The 21,847-nt window shown below is 38.1% G+C and overlaps 1 protein-coding gene across 1 annotated transcript in view; it reads right to left on the bottom strand.

Moving 5' to 3' along the window:
• Positions 1 to 16,854, bottom strand: part of ADGRV1 (adhesion G protein-coupled receptor V1) — a 564,199-nt gene extending 547,345 nt beyond the window's left edge. Inside the window, exon 1 of the mRNA XM_043593538.1 lies at positions 16,706 to 16,854. Within this exon, the coding sequence (XP_043449473.1) occupies positions 16,706 to 16,727 (22 nt within the window). The 5' untranslated portion in view covers positions 16,728 to 16,854. The remainder of the gene's footprint in view (positions 1 to 16,705) is intronic.
• Between the last annotated feature and the right edge of the window lie 4,993 nt (positions 16,855 to 21,847).

The following is a 21,847-nucleotide window of genomic DNA, read 5'->3' as shown; positions in this document are numbered from 1 at the left end:
CATTTAATCAACTGAGCCACGCAGGAGCCCCAATAATCCTTGTTAAATAAAGCCCCAATCCTACATGTGGACCTCAAGACACTCTCAACTAACTGCTGGGTATCTCCATACAGATGTCCTACCAGTCCCTCAAACATGTCTCAAACCAAAACAAAATGCTATACCTCCCAACCTACCCTCTTTCTCTATTCCCTGACTCTACATCCATATAGTGGAGATGAGTTGAGTACTGCTCTCTTATAAATGACTTATAATATTATTTTTTTATCTACAATTGCATCAAAACTGCAGTATATTTTGGTCTCCTTAAGAAGGGGTGTTAATGCTTTATCTATCTTTGCATCCCCCTCTGTACCGAGCCTAGTCCCATTCCAAATCATTAATTAAAACTTTTTTTTAATTTTAAAAAAGAAACTGTGTTACAGAAAATTATAAACAACTGTTTTGAGGTCGTATGGCCTAGGTCACATCCACGCTCTGTCCCTACCATCTGTGGTAGGTTGGCAAGTGGCTTAGTGTCTCTAAAACTCAGCTATATCTCTAAACCTCAGATTTCTCATGAAAATGTGGGTTTAAATCATCTACCTCAAAGGGCAGTCATGAGGTTTAGAAGAAATAAGATATGTGACACTCTTATCACGCTGCTTAATGTTTACTAACCAGCCATAACTCACTCAATTCATATTAACAAAACCAGTTTCCACAAGCACTGTCAAGAAGTAGGACTCTAGGAAAAAATAATTTTTAGCAACTTGCTCCAGCAATGCTTGTCTTAGAAGAAGCCAACCACAATGTAGGATATCTACCACATAAGACTACCATACCTTGAGGAAGTCCAAGCTAGCCACCTGGAGGACTTGCATAGAAAGAGATACTTGGACAACTGCCCATACATGTCATGTATAGACATGACATCACAACCTAGACATGGGACTGATTAAGCATCAGATGATTTCACCCTCAGCAACTCACTGGTTATAATTCTATGGTTGGCCCCAAGGAAGAAGAGTCCAGCTAAGCCCTTCAAACCCCAGAGCTATATGAAATCAACATAAATTAATTTCAGCTACTAAATGTTGGGGTAGTTGATTTATGCAGAAATAGATAACTTGAACATTTCTTTTTTGTAATTTAAGAAAAACTTTTTTGAGAGAGAGAGAGAGCAAGCAGGCAAGAGGGGCAGAAGGAGAAAGAGAATCCTAAGCAGGCTCCATGCCTAAGGCACGAGGCCTTATCTCACAACTGTGAGATCATGACCTGAGCTGAAATCAAGAGTCAGATGCTTAACCGAATGAGACACCCAGGCACCCCTGAACATTTCTGTTCAGGATCCTGACATTTTAATATACATTAATCTCCCAAATCAAACATAATGCATCACTTTAATTTTTATTACATAATTACTTAACATAATGAAGAACATATTATGAAATATCATAGGTTATATTTTAAATGAATTTTATGATGCAATATGTTAATCTAAAACAAAACACATAAAAAGTAAATACTAAATTATTTAAGTGTACAAGTGAATATACACTTAGAAAATGCAGGAAGAACAGTGGTCATCCTTAGGTAAATAAGTTTCAGGCAGTTTTGCTGTTTCTTTACACCTTCCATGTTTTCCATAGTCACTTCACTGAATATGTTATACTATAGTCACTCCTGACACTGTTTTTTCAAAAGCAAAATATGAAGAATTCGAACTCTGAAACTAAATCCCAAAACTAAAATTATGGATATAAGTCCTCAGAGCTTAATCAGAACCTAAGGATTACATTCTTAGAATTGTATGAATGTATTCTCAATCCATTATCAAAACTGGGAACTTGTAGATATATTTAGTACCCAACTGTTTGCATAAAATAAAAAAAGCAGAAATATTATTTAATCAAAATAAGAATACAAAAAAAATCTCTCATCATCTTTTACTTTTCCTAAACTGTTTTCTTCATCTTCCATTCCTCAATTTCTTCTTTCAGCTGCAATGCATTCCTCGAGGACAGAACACAGTCCTCCCCATACACATGTATCCTACATCCTTCTATGAAATTCCTCATACCTAAAACTTAGCTTTGAAGAAAATTCACAAGTGAAAAGGAAGCTTTTAATAGAATTCATTGTGTGCATCAACTACGCTATCTTTCATCTCTTAACTCTGCCTTAGGAGATCTGGTGTCATAAACTGAAATAAGACAGTTTTTTTCTAAATATGCAATGACTCCCTCAGACTTTCTTCTTTCATTAGTTTGCCTTTGATGAATGTGTGCAGGGAACAAAATACTTTGAAGTTATACCACCCACTCTGTCCTCACTTCTATCACAGTAAGTGTGACTTCATTCAATCATAAAATTTCAGCTAATCAACTGGCTTTAAAAAAAAAAAGAGAGAGATCTGTATCATTTTCCTCTGTATTTTATTATAATTCATGCAAGATAATTTTTCTGTTTATTTTTATTCCTCCAACTTTAACTCGACCTTATTTTAAATCCAGAATTTCACTTAAGTTTAACAACACCAACTGCGAGGGTTGAAGGTATCCGAAGGTTGGTAGACTAAGAGTGAAAATTTTATAAGAACTGGCTTACTTCAAGTCTCTTCTAACTTGGACTTGCTTTCCCATTATCAGATCACACTCCCACTCTAAATATCTCCCATTTCCCTAACTCCAGTTGCTTTCTATAACTTTAAATATTCACCTGGGGCTTAGGATAAACTAAAAGGATGGTAATAGGAAAAGTGACTAAAGGGTGCCTGGGTGGATGAGTCAATTAAGCATCCAACTCATGAGACCAAGCCCTGTATGGGCGCAGCACTGACAGTGTGGAGCCTGCTTAGGATTCTCTCTCCCAATCTCTTTGCCCCTCCCCTTCTTGTGAGCATGCATTCTCTCTCTCTCTCTCTCTCTCTCTCTCTCTCTCTTTCTTTCAAAATAAATAAATATTTTAAAAAGTGACTGAAAGGGCAGATAGTCACTTCTTTTTTCTTCATTTTAATTTTTCTTTTTATTTTTTTTTCAACGTTTTTTAATATTTATTTTTGGGACAGAGAGAGACAGAGCATGAACGGGGGAGGGGCAGAGAGAGAGGGAGACACAGAATCGGAAACAGGCTCCAGGCTCCGAGCCATCAGCCCAGAGCCTGACGCGGGGCTCGAACTCACGGACCGCGAGATCGTGACCTGGCTGAAGTCGGACGCTTAACCAACTGCGCCACCCAGGAGCCCCATTAATTTTTCTTTTTAAATAGGCTTCATGCCCAGGGTGAAGCCCACTAAGGGGCTGGAACACACAACCCTGAAATCAAGACCCGTGCTAAGATCAAGAGTCAGACGCCCCAAATGACTGAAACACCCAGGTGCCTCCACTTCCTTCTTCTTAAGTCAGAAGAAATAAGGCTTACTGATGTCACATTCATCTGGGTTTTCCTTCTCACTCACTAGATACCCTTCAGCCTCTTTGCTGGATCCTTGTCTTCTTCCTGACCTCTGCATGATAAACTATTCTAGTTCTCAGACCCAGACCTCTTCTCCACTAACTCTTACTGTGATCTCATCCACCTCACTGCTTTAAACATAATCTTCTAAATTTACATCCCCAGCCAAATTTCTTCCCTAAATTCCAGACTCACATATCCAACAGACTGTTTGACATATCCTGGTGTTGATCATTTTTTAACCTAATTCTCTTTCAGAATATGTAACACATGTACATAAATCCAAACTTAAGCCTATATAACAAGGTTTATTCATATAGTTCTCACTTCCATCCACCTATTCCTTTCCTCTCTTCTATAGACAACCATTTTTACTAGCCCTTGATTTATGTTGCCAATGTTTCTTTTGCAAAAATAACTCTATATGGACAAACTGAAATAAAGCAACTATATATCAAGTAATGATAATAACCACACAGACAAAAAAATTATTTCTAGTGCCTCTAGAACATAGTATTTTGACTACCTGACCGTAGTAAAATAAATACTAAGGACAAATGCAGCCTCAAAGAAAGCTTGTACTTCATCCAATATTCTTACTGTCAGTGACAATCAGTATTATTATGTTTAAATTATATTTTTATATTATAGATTATACATTTTGGAGCCACATTTTATATGTTGTGGAATATATCTTTGGAAAGTATACATGTTTACAGGATAAAAGAATAAGTAATTACATAAGACAAAAGACAAATGCCAATAAAACCAAAGAAATTGTGTAAAGTATCTGTAAGGTTAAACTTAAATTCGACATACCAATATTACTTCACAACTTTTTTTCTTTGTGAAATACGCATATCCTGACTCTATCAAAAAGGCTTAGAGTGGGGCGCCTGGGTGGTTCAGTCAGTTAAGAGCCTGACCGGCTCAGGTCATCATCTCGCGGTTCACAAGTTCATGCCCCACATCGGACTCTGTGGTGACAGCTCAGAGCCTGAAACCTGCTTCAGATTCTGTGTCTCCCTCTCTCTCTCTGCCCCTCCCCCATGTGCACTCTCTCTCAGAAATAATAAACATTAAAAAAAGGTAAAAAAAAAAAAAAGGCTTAGAAGTAATGACAACTCAGTAACAATGCATCACTGGTACTCAGATTTTTGTCTCTAAACACCATTCCCCAGTAAAACCAGGGTTTCTTATAGGAATAACTGATGTCTGGGGACAGAAATATGTGAAATGAACCTGAACATCTTGGAGTAAGGAAGTTATTAAAGATTAATGAGGTCACACCAATGGGACAGAGGAACTTGAAAGGGTTCCCATTTGCCAAAGATTAAAAGTTTTGTGAATCTAGAAGGTAACGATTGCAACTCTTTGAAACATACTCAATATATAAATCCTTATGTTCATAAGGATACTAAAATAAATTAATTGAATAAATAAGTAAATTTCACTGGTTACCACTGAAAGTAACTAGAGCATCAATGGCTTACTCTGAAATTAACATTTAAAAGGGAACAATTAAATATTTATCCTGTCTATCCTGGGTAAACTCCTTTTCAGGGTAACCAAATAGCCTAGCTCTTAAGGAAAAGTTCCTCTTTAAGATTCCAGCTAAGGTGGCAAGAAGAACTGAGTTAAAAAAGCACATGTTTGCAACTCCTAATAAAAAAAATTTTTTTAAATAATCATTTGTGGATGAAACAAGCACATAAAAACAATTCAAAATGAATCAAGGACTTGAACATAAGACCTGAAACCATAAAACTCCTAGTAGAAAATATAGGGGGTAGGGTCCTTGTCATCAGTCTTGGCAATGATTTCTTGAATTTGAAACCAAAAACAAAAGCAACAAAAGCAAAAACAAGCAAGAGAAACTACATCAAACTAAAAAACTTCTGCAACACCAAGGAAACCATCAACATAATGAAAAGGTAGCCTGCAGAAAGAGAGAAACTATTTGCATATTCTATACTGATAAGGAGTTAATATCCAAAATATATAAAGAGTCCCTACAACTCAATATCAAAAGACAAACAATCTGATTTAAAAATGGGCAGAGAGGGGCGCCTGGGTGGCGCAGTCGGTTAAGCGTCCGACTTCAGCCAGGTCACGATCTCGCGGTCCGGGAGTTCGAGCCCCGCGTCGGGCTCTGGGCTGATGGGTCAGAGCCTGGAGCCTGTTTCCGATTCTGTGTCTCCCTCTCTCTCTGCCCCTCCCCCGTTCATGCTCTGTCTCTCTCTGTCCCAAAAATAAATAAAAAACGTTGAAAAAAAATTTTTTTAAAGAAAAATAAAAATAAAAATGGGCAGAGAAACTGAATAGACATTTTGAAGAAGAATACATACCAATGGCTCAAAAGGTACAGGAAAAGGTATGCAACATGATTAGTCATCAGAAAAATGCAAATCAAAACCACAATAAAATATCACTTTCCTTCTATTAGAATGGCTGTAATCAAAAAGAGATAACTGTGCCAACAAAACCCTACCCAAGTTGTAGACTTAGGAGCAAAATAAATAGTTATTTTAAGCTATTAAGTTTGAGAGTCATTAGTTACAGCTGCAGCATACAGAATGTATGGCTCCTGTCAAATCACAGTGTACAAAATTAAATACCAAATTGTTAGAGGCTGTTATCCCCTCTGCATTCTCTTGCTTTCAACCTTTCTATGTTCTTTTGCCTAATGCATATTCCTTATAAATAACACGTAATTGACTTCTATCATTTTTGGTCTTCTCTGATAATCTCTGTGCTCTTACTTAAGAGTTTAATTTATATTCACTTATACTTTTACATTTAGATCTTTTTCTGCTATTTTATTTGTACTTTTTGCCCTGCTCTTACTCAGTTTTATTTTTTCTTCTTTTGTTTCCCTTCGCTGTGCTTGTGGATTGATGTGTTTGTTCTTTAAAAGATTTCATTTTTGTCCTGTAAGCTTAGAAAAGTTTAAAGTTAAATATCTTCACCTAATTATAGAACAATGTAAGTATCTTAGAATACTTAAAACCGGTCATCTGTCACACAAACCCCACTAACATGCTAATTTTATAACATAAGCTGTACCTTATTTTGCTTGACTCTTAATGTATAACATTAGAATTACAGGTTTTAATCGTTAATATTCTTTGTTTATCCAAACATTTACTCTCAACTTCAGTCAACATTCCTCCCATCTTAGACCCTTCTGGGCTCATTTCCTTCTTTCTGAAGTTCATGAGATAACAGGCAAATCCTCCTGAAATGTTACTGTTGTCTGTTAGAGACAAAACAGACTGGAAGGCAAAAAGCATATAAAGACAGTCACTATAAAATAACAAAATGTCAAATGTCACATGTCAAATCTCCTGCTACCAGGAGATAAGCTAAAACAGAGCTTCAAAATATGTAAAGAAAAAACTGCTACAACATCAAAGTGAGGGATTTTAATATTCTCTCTTTTTCTGTAGTTAATATATCAAGCACATAAAAATTAGGAAGGATATGGAGGGTCTGAACGACACAGTTATTAAGCTTAATCTATCTGATGGGCATACAGAATATAACCCAACAATCAGAGAAGACAATGTTGTTTTGAGGAAACAAGAAAGGTTTATAAAACCTGACAACAAATTCCAACATTGGATAGCATCTAGCATTTGTGTTCTGAATAAAGTAAAATTCATTTATGAATCAACAACACCAAAAAACAAAACTAAAGCAGCATCACTTGGAAATTTGTTTTTAAAGCCCTAGAAAAACTCATGGGTCAAAGCAGCAATTACTACAGAAACAGGAACCTGAATGATGTAAAACCTAATTGGAAGGTTGAGGGAGGACTTCCCTAAGGAAGTGCTTATATTAGAAAATAAAACAGCTGTAATATTAATGTGCTAAGGATCCCAAAGAAGTCTACAAAAGTAAGAAAGAAAAACAAATGTTAGGGGCTGAAGCCTGAGCTCTGGTAGCTTCAAGGTAAATTTAAACCCTCTTCAGAAGTCTACAGGAGACATAAGGAGCAAAGGAAGAAGGTATCCTTCATGTAGCCTCATCATCAAAAATCTGGATTCCATGTGTGACAATATTAGCTAATAGCAGCTAAAAGCTAGGCTATTCTAATTCCTCCACATGTGTTAACTTCTTTCATCCTCACAGCAACCATTAAAAACGTAAGAGAGGTACTATTATTATGCTCATTTTCTGATGAGGAACCTGACATACAGGCTAAATGTATTTGTCAAGATTAGACCTCAGATATCCAAAGCCAGGATACAAACCTAAGCTCTCAAGGTCTAGATCCCATGCTTTTAACTACATACCATGTTAATATTCTCTATTAAGAAAGGAATCTTGCTCATAGTCATGTAGAAAAGATCATTTTAAAAGTCACACTATCTATACTTCCTATCATAGAAACATGCTATTAAATGACAAGTGCACATCTTTATTCTCTTCTCTCTATAATCAAACCTAGCCTATTGGCAGCACCGCCTACTCACCAGCACAGTCTAGTGAACAGACCAGCCCTATACCTAATGCTTAATGATGTAATAAGAATGGTCATATTATGCACAATTTCACACTCACAGTGATCTTCCATTTGCAAGGTAATTAGGTGTCGGTGTAGATTTTATTTGTGGCTGACACAATCAATACTCTAGTAAGAGCAGAAGCAATGAAAGAAGGCAGTATGCAGCCCTAATTCTCTCCATGGTTACATTCATCTCCTGTGTTGAAAGATATGAGCTGGGGAGGGAGAGGGGAGGTGTTAGCTCCCCAAAAGAGTAGGGTTAAGAGTTCTATACATGGTGCCAGTGAAATCACTGCGATTTTAAAATATGAAAAATCACTATAAAATCTGAATTTTGAGCTCAGTAGCTACAATAAAATGTAAAAGGAGAAATCACCAACTCAGTGTGTGTTTCAAGTTCATGGCAGAGTGCTTCAGTAAACGTTGAATGAATGAGTGAATGAATGAACAACCCCCAATACAGTATCACTCATGAATATTAGGGAGAAATTTTAAAAAAAGATGAAGTGAGGCTCAGAGCCTGGAGCCTGTTTCCGATTCTGTGTCTCCCTCTCTCTCTGCCCCTCCCCCGTTCATGCTCTGTCTCTCTCTGTCCCAAAAATAAATAAACGTTGAAAAAAAAAATTTAAAAAAAAAAAAAAAAAGATGAAGTGAAATCCCCTAAGCTAAAACAGCTTCTGGAAATTCTATTAACTATATTATTTCAAGGTCTCAAATAGTAGGTATAGAACTGACTTATAAAAGCTAAGTCATTCTAGTCACCTAAAAACAGGAACAATTTCCTAAGTTTGCTGACTTTCTCCAAGAAATGTACTTAAATGCTATGTAAAACGGCCACTCAGGATCAAATTGCTTTGCAAGGGTATTTAAGGACTACCTCAAGTTATTTATAATTTTGGTAACAAATGTTCAAAAGAAGTGAAGTCCTCCTGGTTGAGGTTTAGAAATATTTTTATTAGTGTGAGGTTTTCAATGCCATCCTACCTGATGAAACAGATTTATTTATATTAGGAAATCTAAGATAAGGAGTTAATTCATTTTAAAATTAATAGAAACGTTTTTGTGAAACATCAAAAATATTAGATTATGATCATTGCTGTGATTATTAATGACTGGACAAGTTTTGGGCATTAAATTGAAGATCTGAGTTTGTTGCTGTTTTTAATTAATTTTGTTGACTATTATGAATTTTCATTTCATCCAAAAAGTAAAACAGTTAATAACTTACAACCACATGGTTATTAGGATTCCATGAATTAATTCATGTGAGCCTATGCTGCAATTCATAAGGTACTAATGCAAGTATAGTTTTTTTTCTTTTCAAAAACGTTTAAAATGTAGGGGTGCCTGGGTGGCTCAGTGGCTAAGTGTCCGACTTCGGCTCAGGTCATGATCTCGCAGTTGGTGAGTTCCAGCCCCGCATTCGGCTCTGCGCTGACGGCTCAGAGCCTGAAGCCTGCTTCGGATATTGTGTCTCCCTCTCTCTCTGCTCCTCCCCCACTCACACTCTGTCTCTCTCTCAAAAATAAATAAACATTAAAAAAATTTTAAGAAAAAAGCTTAAAATATTTTGCCTCCACCAAAATTAGACAAACTTAATCAAATTTATTTGTTTCGATTTGTTCATTTTATAAAGTACATCAGACCTTTCAGGAAACTAAAGATTCAGATAAACGTATAAATGCACACACACATACAAGAATTATTGATTATCTGACAAACTAACATTAGTGAATTGGACTTGTCTTTTATTTACTTAAAGCCCAATTCTCAATCAAGGGATTTATTGAATTACCTTCATTAATGAAATAACATTTTAAACTTTCATTAAACTGGCTTAGAAGAAAAAATATTTTTTTCTCATTTTGGTTGTTCAACCAGTATCATTTAGATGAGTTCCTACCGAAAACACAGAAGTCATCAGAGAATTGAATTCAGGGTGTATCAGACAATATCCAGTCACGTTTCTGACTTTAGTATATCCTAGACAGGTTAATCATAATGCCAACCTGGACCACACTTCTTTCATAGGAAAAACTACAGCCAGTCGTAAGGGAGAAGTCACTGGCTGCAAGTTGTTCCTTTACTTTGTTTTCTCACCATTTGGTCATGTCTTAAATGTCTTAGTTAAGTGGCAGGGGTCTATGCAAGGAGAGTTCCTAGTTACAAACCTTTAAGCCATACTTCACACATGTGCCCCATAATGTGACCCTGAGCTTAAAAGCATGTATAAAAAGAAAAGGGAAAAGTGTCTTCTGAATGCACACTGGCTATTTTATCCACTGTCCCAACTGACCCAATAATTCCACTCCTAGATTCAAGAGAACTGAAAATATACATTCACACAAACATTTATATATAAATGTCTGTCATACATACATAGTCAAAATAGAAACAACCCAATGTCCATCAACTGATGAAAGGATAAAGACATTATATTTATATATACATACAAAGGAATATTACTCAGCCATAACGGAGTGCCTGGGTGGCTCAGCTGGTTAAGCGTCCAACTTCGGCTCAGGTTGTGATCTCATTGTTCATGAGGTCAAGCCCCACGTCGGACTCTGAGCTAACAGCTCAGAGCGTGGAGCCTGCTTCAGATTCTCTGTCTCCCTCTCTCTCTGCCCCTCCCCCGCTTGTTCATTTTCTCTGTCTCTCTCCCTCCCTCCCTTCCTCTCTCTCTCCAAAATAAATAAATGAATAAACATTTAAAGAAAGAATGAAGTAGTGATACAAGCACGGTAAACTTTGAAAACATTAAGTGAAAGAAGGGAGACACAAAAGGCTACATACCGTAAGATTCCAGTTGTACGAAATGCCCAGAACAGGCACAACTGTAGAGACACAGACATTAGATTGTTTGCCAGGGACTTGGGGGTAGGAGAGGATGGGGAGTGAAAGCTACTAGATACAGAATTTCTTTTTGAGGTGATGAAAATGTTCTGGAAAGATGGTGGTGACAGCTGCACAACTCTGTAAATATATTAAATACCACTGAATTACCCACTTTAAAAGCTGGGGATTTTTTTGATGAGTGAATTATATCTCAATGTTTAAAAAAATCTAACCAACCCTGCATTTCCAGCCATCTCTTTCTCTCCTTTCAACCTATGTACTCAAATTGATCTAATGTGTATCTAGGACAAGACACCTGGATCACTCCTCCCTCTGCACCTCTGACCCAAGCTATTCCCTGGGCTCTTCTCTCTACTCTCCACTCCCTTCTCCCCACCACTCTGCAACATCCAGATCAAGTCCAACTTTTTCCACAACATTTCCCATCCCTAGCCGACTAGTCTGCCAGAGGACAGATGAGCCTTCTTTATTTCATCTGTGCTCACCAACAGTGCTGAATTTAGTTGAATATTATACAAATGACTCTAATTATAGCTATAGATAGGGCTTTCTCTCTATAACACAGGTTGGAGATATTAAAGATAATGTAATTCTTTCATATACATTCTTAAAATTATATTGATCATTTGCCAGGCTTATATCTAAAACATTTCTATTATGACTCCTTTCAATGAAATGTTATTTGAAAAATGAAACATGTATTACTTTATTTCCCAATATTTCCATAAGTACAACTCTGCAAAAACAGCACTGCATAAAAAGATGAGCTAAACTGAATTACTGCCCTATGACATGGATTAAAGGATAATATCCTTCCAATTATCCTAAAAAAGGATTACCAAAACACAGAGTGGTTCCTTCTGAAGAATATGAGTTTACACAGGAAGTATATTAATATTACCTAATTATCAGAATTCATGACTAAAGAAGCTAACAAAATCTTACCTTCGGTTAGCACACAAATACAAACCCCTGAATTATTTCCACAATATACTTCAGAGCACTTGATCACGTGTTACAATACTAAAAAAAAAAAATCTTTTCTTTTACACCTATTCCCCACAGAACTCTTTCTTGCAGAGAGACAGCAAAGTCAATATTAACAATTAAGAACTGATTCTTCTTCCTGAAGCCAAGAGCACACTGTATACACCGTATGTTAGGTAACTTGACAATAAATTATATTTTTTTAAAAAGAATTGCTTCTTCTATTAATTTTGAGTCATCTCCCTTAATTCCCACTATATAATATGGATACCCTCTGTTCACCAGGCCTACTGCATGCAGAAATAAACTATTAGGAGTGCCACACAATGCCTTTTTTTGAAGTTGTATTTTGAAGCCATTCCATTTGAAGCTATTCTGTATCTTTCAACCTGTGCCACGTTTCAATAATGACTATTTAATAATTACAATCATCCCCTTATTAGCTTGGCATTTCATTTTCCTTGCCTTATGGCACCCCACAGTTGAAGGCAAGGAAAACTCTGTTGATTAGTTACTTACGACCAGCAACAATAACTATGCTGGAGAGAAGGCTACTTGGAGAGGATTACATAAGAGCTGGAGCTCAAATGCCTCAGACAGAGAGAGCAGCAAATTATAAACCCAAGTACTTCATTGCATGTAACCAAATTGGCTAGTTGAAATGCTAATTGCCTTTCAGCAAAACTAAAGACAGACAGGGGACCTTGTGCTTCAGAGAATGAAATGCATTTTTACTCCACTTCTGCACTATTGTCTTGCTGAGAATCATTTGAAATCTATTCATAAAGGTAGTTCTTTCCCTAACCTTTAAAATGTGGGAAATTTATTTAGCCCCTACCAGCATCCCCAATGTGCTGATGTGCCAAGATGAGAACAGATGGCTGGATTTAAGCCATGTTAAGCCCCTAATAAAGTAAGGCATGAAAGAGTTCGATGTTCAAATATATAGCACAAATCAAGAAAATGTGCCCAGGGAAAAGGAATTTTGAATAACAAATAAACATATAAATTAAAGTCATCAAATAATATAATCTTTAAAACGTGAGTATTCTTAATGTAATTATACTCAAATGCATATAAAAATAGCTATCATAGCAAAACTCAAAGAGACCCCCAGTCTCCCTTTATACCTAATAATTTTGTATTAGTTCAAAACTCATTTATGGAGAATTATTCCAACAGTCAGTTTTCCCCCTTTATATGAAAAAGAGTCTATTCGAGTTTTTCAGAATGCTGAATAAATGAATGAGAAATGTCCTATCAGCATCCTGCCCTCATTCTGAGGTATAGCCAGCCTTACGCCTGACTGCATCAGAAAGGGCCCCATGACCACCTGCCCAGCAGCTGGGGGAGGGACTTGGTCTGGTACATTTTAAAGTGTATAATGTGTCACAGTGGAATCAGAAAACATAGCTTTTGTATTACCCCAGCCTCCTGTGTCCCAGCTCCACCCTTCTCCTCCTCTACCACACCTCTATCAGGGCAACAGAGCTCGGTTGCTGTGGCCTCTTGTGTGGCCTGACATCCTGACACATTGGGGAACCCTCCATACATGCAAAGATGCCTCCTGTCCTCCGAGTCCTGCTTTGTGAAGGGAGAAAAACAGGCATGCATGCATGGAGAAAACAACTTTCTGTACTACTTCATTCTGAATGAGACACTCTTTTTATCACTTCTCAATAAGTATCTTTACTTAAAGTCTGAGCTGCCCGGGGGTGGTAGAGTACTAGGACTAAGTAGAGCTTTAAATCGTAAACAGTTCCAATAAATAATTCAACAGGAGTTATGGGGGAAAAAAACAGCTTTCTGGCTGGATGTTCACCAAAATCCTCGGACGGTGGAGTTCTGGGTGATTTTTCTTTTTTTCTGTACTGTTTGAATCTCCCACATGATTCTCTATTATCTTTACAATCAGAAAAAAGACATTATTTCCAAGTCAAAGAGAGAGAGAGAGAGATGTACACTCAACTGCATGTAATACTATGCTGTTTGACTTTTCCCACAAAATCAAGGAAATGCCCATCCAAACCTCTCTGTGGTAACACACCACATTTTATGATCAAATTAAGCAATTATCATCTAAGGAGTTCAATATGCTTTAAAAGCATCTGTAAATTATCTGGTTGCCCTCTATGTGAAGTAAAAGTAATAACAGCACACTGCCTGTACTGCACAGATTTCTGGATGTGGTGTATAAGACAATGAGCTATCACAGGTAAATAGGTAACAAAGCCTATAAGAAATTCAATATATTAACCACTTGGCTACACTCTAAGAGATACTAGAAAAATATATAATATAGTCACTGGCCTCGAAGATTTACTACCCTAATTGGGCAAACTTGAAATTTTCAGTAGGACAGAAATATTAAACCAGTGGAACAGACACAGACACACACACACACACACACACACACACACACACACACACAAAGCATGAGGCAGTATTTGGTTGCCTGTCAATAAATCAAACACATAATGACTAAGTTATGTACTTATTTATCATGCTTCTCACTTATCAGTTTATGGGAATATCCAGGTGTCTAAAGTCATAAATGGGAAAAGAGAAGATGTGACTTTAAGTCTCTCAACTTTTCTCCGTTTCAATTTCCCCAAACATAAAATAAAGGGGTTGATCCAGTTTGGCTCCAAATTTCCTCCCAGTGCTTAAGGATTGCAATGGTGTATTCACAGCCTATGACTACCTTACCATTAAAGGACCATACACCTAATCTAAGGACAATGTATTTTCTTTGCGGGTCCTCCCAGGTCACAGATCTTTCTGCCTCAGTTCTTTCATCTGCAAATCAGGATAATAAAATTTGATGATTAAATAACAAAGCTTCTCTTTTTAAAGGCCTAGAATTCCTGTCATGGAATGCACTTTCAATAAATATAGCATGCTATTATCATTCATTGTGGGTACATGAACACAAGAGTTTAGCCACAGCTCATTCGGCTGTATATACTCTTTTTCTCTGGGTGTAACATGGTCAAGGGCACCTGCAAGTAGAAAGATCTCTTTAATACTTTAACACTTACCTTACCATATTATTTCTAATCATTATTTTCATTACCATGAAAGCATTTGTGTTCCAAATACAACTCATGTTATCATTTTCTGATGATAAGTGCAATTGGCATTCAATATTTGATATATATACATTATAAAACTATAATTGCTCTTATTAAAACACAATAAATGTTGACTGATGCATTATCTCCATTTCTGTAGATATCAAGATTCAGTGTTGTTCCATAATTTACCTTCACCACATTATGGACTTACATTTTAGTCAAAGATTATTTCTGAGCTGATGTTTATAGGTGGTTTCAGCTTTTAATCATCACATGCAGTATAGCAGAGATGCTTACAGCATTCAGGAAAGATCCTTCATCCAGCTCTAACTGGGGAACTTTGGCAAGAAGTTTAAACTTTCCATGGCTTAGTATCATTATCTGTACATTGGGATGATACTATTTAATTTATGGTGTTGTCCTGAGTGTTAAATCATCTATATAAAGGGCTTCTCAGAATTCATTACATTACATTACATTCAGTATGGGGTGGCTGCCATCATGATTCATCATGAAAATAACATGTTTATTTTTAGCATATGCATGTTGGCTACTTTTTTTTAAAGTTATAATGTTGAAAAAAAAAACTTATAATTTTAAGACCCATCATTTCAGCCTGAAATAACTCTTTTCAATCACCAGGTCTAATTCATTTATTTTGTAAATAAAGAAAAATCAGGCCCAGAAGGATGGATGAACGTCTAAAGTCACTGTAAATTAAAGGCAAGCCAAGACTCCTATCTAATTGCATATATTTAAAAGATTGTATTATATCACAGTTCAGAGTGTATTTGGCACTTCCTGTAGTAACTCACCAAAAAATTAACTGTTGGTGTTCATGTGTATCTTGACTAGAATATCTTTTTTTAGTGACTTTTTTTTTTTCGGTTCTATCTAGCTGTTTTGATAAATGACACACAAAGGGGAGGAAAAAGCACTTTAGTAATTTAAGGTAATAACTTCAGAAGGAATTTTCAAATAATGCTAAGGTATATTTTTTTGAGCTTTATCCTAATGGTTGGTAATTATGCCCTCTTAAGATGTGATATGAGTAATTTCTAAAAGAGTCTGCAGCCTACATATAAACACATTACACACATTTCCCAAGGTTGTGGATTTCATGAAATGTTAAAAGCTGGTTTAAAATAAGAGTTACATCGAGTAAGTTAATATTGCACCTTAAAATGAGTTTTTGCCCCTCATGAACACTAGCAAAATTTTTTAGTTTTAATTTTAAGAAAAAAAATCAATTTTAAAGTAGTTGAAGACATTAAAAAAGTCTAAGCTTTTTAAAAAATATATTATCCTACGGCTCCAGGATAATTCCAAACTCCCTGAAATCAACATATCTCACTGAAAGTTCTGGGACCTAGTGATTATTTTTTAACATAAGACTCCTTAGGTTTATTCCAACGTTCCCATCATTAATTACTGCCATTGATTATTAATTATCACGGCGCGCCGTTCTCGGTCTGTTACTTTCAAAGCGGTTTTTTTAAAATTAAAGCTAGGGGTTCGGGTTTCAAACAGGCAGAAAGAGGGAAACTTTTCCATTTGCCCATCCACATCTCACCTTCTTTGAGATCAAACAGTTTGGGAAGGGGCGGCTCGTAGGTACGCCAGGTTCCCTGCACCGCCGCAGCCCGGGCAGAGCGGACGCCGAGGCTCTGCGGGATTAGCCGCAGCGCGCGGCGCCGGGTGCGCGCCCTGCCTCTCGCGCCCACGCCTCCACCTCCGGCAACAGGTGCGGGAGCAGCGACCCAGCGTGTCGCGCGTGCCGCGGCGTTCCCTTCCAGCAGTGGGATGTTCGCAGCACCATCCCCCAACCACAGCCTACCTAGCCCTGGGGACACCGACATCCGCGCGCGCCCTGCGGTCGCCGCCGGTCCCTTTCGCACACCGTCGTTCTGCCTCTCGCTCGCGTCCCCAGGCTTCGCCGGGGCTGCTAGTTCTCACTCCCGCTGTGGGGTCAGGACGGTGGCTCCATTCTCCTCCCCCCTTTCTCCTCCCCCTCCATCCTCGGTCTGCTCCAATAGGACTCGCGGCTCCCCGGGCTGCGCTCACCTGACCAGCGGAGCGGGGGTGGCTGCCCAAGGCAGCGCGCCCTCATCTGCTCAGCGGGCAGTCAGGTCCGGGCTCCGGCGTCGAGAACACCCTGCCTTGGCCATCCCTAATGGTCTGTTCCAGCAGTGAGGCGCCTAAGCTGACCTCCCTGCGCGCCGGAACCCAGGAGTCGGCTGGTGCAGCACAGCGGAGTGCACTGTTCGCGCCTTCTAGTTGTACCCCTAGACTAAACTTTCTAGTTTGTCCCCTTAGGCACAAGGACTCCCTCCACCCCCAGACTGGCGGGCACTCCGCCCTGGGTACTCCACTGTAAGCCATTCCCGGTTTTCTTTCCGGGGAGAAAACCCATTTACTACTGATTCCTGTTCCTTTCCTGACGATATTTATTTAAACTTTGACTGAAGTACCCCCTGAGATGTTCAAATGAGAATTTGAGCATTAATTGATGAAACATTAAAAATAAGCACTCTACACTTACATGTACTTATAAACAGAGACTAAGGTCAACATCTAGGTAAATTAGTTGCCTCATTTATAAACGAGGGTTAATTCCTACCTCATACAGTTGTTAGAGGGATTCCATGAATGAGATCGTGTGTGAATTGCAACGCTACATCTCACGCGTGGTAAACCCCAACAGAGGTTGGCAATTACTCCCAGCGTTTAAAAGTAAAGCTCCCAAGGTCAGACCATACCATCAGCACGTGCAAACGCCCATCTGCACCAGAGATTTTAAAAGTACGTGCAGCATTCTTAGAAGTTTCAAATCAGGGAGGAGGTTAAAGATTAGCAATTAGCAGTCCAACACCACCTCGCCGCTGATCTTATGGACGAAAGAAATTAAAATACACGCTGACTGAATAGCTTAAAGGCGGAAAGAGAACTAGGTCTTACATCTCCTAATTCCAAATACAGGGCATATGGATACCCTTTGTAACGAATCTCAATAGGAATAGTTACTTTGAGTTGCAAACTGCTATCCAGCAGTACTGATTTAGAATTGTTATGGCTTGTTGCTGAACATCTCATCTCACAGCTGCAACAGTCAACAAACAGCTGGGCACTAAAGCAAAGATTATTCAGGCAAAAGGGTTCTGACACAGAAACTGTGTAGGAACGCAAATACTGCACTTGAAAGCGTAAGAACAGGTAGTGAGAAGAGTGACCTAAATGATCAAGGTGATTGAATAGCTTTCCTATGATGCTCAACTACAAAGGTGGATCTGGGTCTAGAAACTGTAAATCCATGGGGTATAGTGAAAGAGCCGACACTGATCTTCTTACTATAACCTACGGTAAGGAAACTGAAACATGGAGACAATTTATAGTCAAAACAGTGAATCAATTATCCATGCAGTGATAATGTGAAACAGAAAAGTGTAATATTAGAAAAATGTTCTCTTAACATTGTTTTAAACGTGTGTTCACTATTAATATGCCCCATGAATTTACAGCTTGTAGATTATTCAATATTCTGTATTCAACCCACAGTTTTATCATTTTAGTCATGTGCTTAAAAGCTTTATTTGTGACTAAATGTTACTTTAGTTTATTAAGACCCTCATAAAGTCAGTGTCTATCAAACTACTCTGGCTTAATCATTGTTTCACCCGGTCCCATGATTAAACACATTCTCCACAACTGGACTTATTCAACATGCATTTTCACTCTGCATAGGATACCACCTTAGGCACTGTGATGGATTGAAATGAAAACTTACACCCACTCTCTTTCTCAAAGCTACCTCAGGGAACTAAGTAATTCATTAACAATTATTACTGAGTGTTTAGGAAGCAGAAGACACTGGAAGACACTGTGGGAAAAACAATAATCCCTAAAACACAACCCTAAGTTCACTGAACTTGCACTCTCTAGGGTGAAAGTTTAATGAACCCAAATAGAAGATGCCAGGCAAAAAATGAGCATCCCAGAAAGTGCTAGAGATGTTCCAAGAGGAAGAGATTATACAGAATGGTGAAAGTTTCTCCAGAGAGCTGATGATCTTCGCCTTGAAAAATAAAACTCCAGGAAACAGAAGAAGTGGTTTTTTTAGCACCAGTATGTGACAAGGTGGTGTAGATGCTACCAAATGCTGAAAGTTTTCAATGGATGCTCAACATACTTCAATCCAAACTCCTCACAGGGACTAAAAGGCCCATATGATTCTGCCCCCACTTTCCTCTCTAGCCTCATCTTATACCATTCTCCCTCTTTTCGCTGTACTCCTATAATACTGACCTTCTTTCTGTGGCTCAAACACATCAAAATCATTCCTGCTTCAGAACTTAGGCACAACTTTCCCCTCTGCCTGGTACACGTTGACGGAGATCTTCATATCACGGCCATCTCTATCATATCCTTCATTTGAGGGGTAGCTCGACTGTCCCTTCCTCAGAGGCATCTTCCCTGACAACTTCCACAGGCACTCTTACCCATTATCTTGTTTTATTTTCTTTATATTATTTACCCTAAAAAATAGCTTATTTGCTTATTTAGGTGTTTTTGTCCACCCACAAGAACAAAAGCTCCATGAGGGGTTCTATGTCTCTCTCATTCACTACTCTATACCTAGTAGCTAGAATAGGCTCTAGAACAAACTGGTAGAAATTCAATACATCTGGAAGAGAAGAAGGGAGGGTAGGCAGGCAGGACTATACAATAGAATAGGGTTCTGCGAAGAACCTGGAAGGCTGTCATATAAAAATGATTGCCAAAGCCTGGGGTGCCTGGGTGGTTGGTTAAGCGTCTGACTTTGGCTCAGATCATGATCTCGCAGTTTGTGGGTTCGAGCTCCGTGTTGGGCTCTGTGCTGACAGTTCAGGGCCTGGAGCCCGTTTTGGATTCTGTGTCTCCATCTCTCTCTGCCCCTCCCATGCTCATGCTCGCGCGCTCTCTCTCTCTCTCTCCCTCAAAAAATAAACACTAAAAAATTAAAAAAAAAATATTGCCAAAGCCTACGTCCCTGTACTTCACAATTTAATGTAAAAAAAAAAAAAAAAAGACTAATCCTATATTAAAATACAGATACAACTGAATCAGATGGAAACATCTTCCATCATTTACAGCATTGAGAGATTTTGTGCTTCAAGTCATACTTTGTTAAGGAAAACAGAAAGGAAGTAGATTACTGGGCATGTGGACGTGGGAGGTGGCAGGTGTTGCTGAGGTGTTGAAAGTTGAAAGTTCTGAAGACAAAGGTGGCCTAATTCCTAATTCTGCTTCAGTGCAGAACTGATGGAGTGTATTTTTCCCTGTAGTAATCTCCATCAAATCAATTTTCAGTAACTAAATTTCACGGAGTAAAAAGTAATTAGTTTCCTTAAACTCTATAAGGAAAGAACTGATGTCACACAGTTCTTCCTTCTTCAAGTTAGTTAGCCCTGCATACTCAGTAAGCCTTACAAATCTCCAAAGATTTTTGCAGTTCCTTGAAAAAGCTATTTCTCATATTTGACATTCTGAGTTCAGATATCTAAGTTTAGGCACACATAAGGGAATTTTATCAAAGGAACAAAACCAAGTTTAGGCAGTCTCCAGTTTGCTAAATTCCAAAGAAGTAGACGTAAAATGTTATCTCAAGAGTGCCCAAATCTGTCTGCCAGAGGCTTCTTCTGTTTGGGCTCCAGATCTCAGACAGGGAACAAATTAAGACTTGTCAAGAGTTTGCCAGACTTGGGCCCCTTTTTCTCTCCACAGTCCCATCAGACCTGCCTAGGCTGCTAGTGCCCCATCTCTCCTCCCTTGCACACCAACATGTAGCAAAGTTCTCAGTAACAGGTAGTGTTTATTAACTTAGCACTCCATAATGGAAAAACAGAGCTTAAATCCAAGTTCTCAAAGATCCTGGGTACATAGTAGTTGGATGAATGATGTGACTAGACAGGTAAGTGAGGAGGAAGCCCCACTGTCAGACCCAGAATTAAAATTTGTGAGTGACGGTGATGACAGCACAGGGCCTGCTTGGGATTCTCTCTCTCTCTCTCTCTCTCTCTCTCTCTCTCTCTCTCCTCTCCTCTCCCTGACTCACACTCTTCCTCTCTCTCAAGATAAATAAATAAGCTTTTAAAGAAAATTTAAAACAATGAGCCAAAGAGAATAATTCCTGCCACAAGGGAATTCGAGAATCCATTTAATAACTGAGCATACTTGAAGCTGTTATTCTATTTCTAGGTCAGAAAAAAAAAACAAACATTCTTGGGCCTTTTGGAAATAAAAAGCCTCAGAAAGTCTGAGTGATTCCTTGTGAACAGTGTCTCACACAGGGCTACCCTTTAGTGTTACTACCTATTTGAACACTACTACAAACTGATTTTCATTTAACTGATCTCTTGCTTGCTAATACATAAAGGCGCACAGCCTCTGAGCTGACAGACCTTGTTTTTCCTCTTTTTCAGATTCTGCCATAACCCTACTCGTTACAGTGCATATTTGAAATAAATGCCTATTTAACCAGAAGCATTATTAGCCACACAGAATATGAATATGGACAAAATGCAGAAACTTTCTTAGCTGAATGTGCTGTCCTATTCCACAAGGACATGTTGTATGTATTCTAGCCCTGATTCTTTGCAAGAAATCTGGAATGTTCCATGTCCTAAGTCTTCATTTTTATAATGTGCTGTTTCTTTTTTCTCTGCCTAGCTTACGATCAATATTTTAATCTGAAATTCACAACATCTGTATATTAAGATTCTGGCTAAAGCTCTTGCATGCTCTAATCCAAAATCTTTACCCTTAACAGTCTTGCCTAGAGTTTCTCATTCTCACCGTCTTTGAAAACAACAACAAAAAGGAAAGAAAAGAAAAAAAGAAACAAAAAGAAGCAGCTAACAACTATTATCAACATATGTACTAACTGGGGCTTCTGGCTTACTTGCTGTGAACATCTTACAATTTTATAAATCAACGTACTGAT

Source organism: Prionailurus bengalensis, chromosome A1, assembly GCF_016509475.1.
Source record: "Prionailurus bengalensis isolate Pbe53 chromosome A1, Fcat_Pben_1.1_paternal_pri, whole genome shotgun sequence".
Classification (NCBI taxonomy): Eukaryota; Metazoa; Chordata; class Mammalia; order Carnivora; family Felidae; genus Prionailurus; species Prionailurus bengalensis.
Note: the sequence above shows the minus strand (reverse complement) of the source record. Positions and strands in the feature narration are given on the sequence as shown.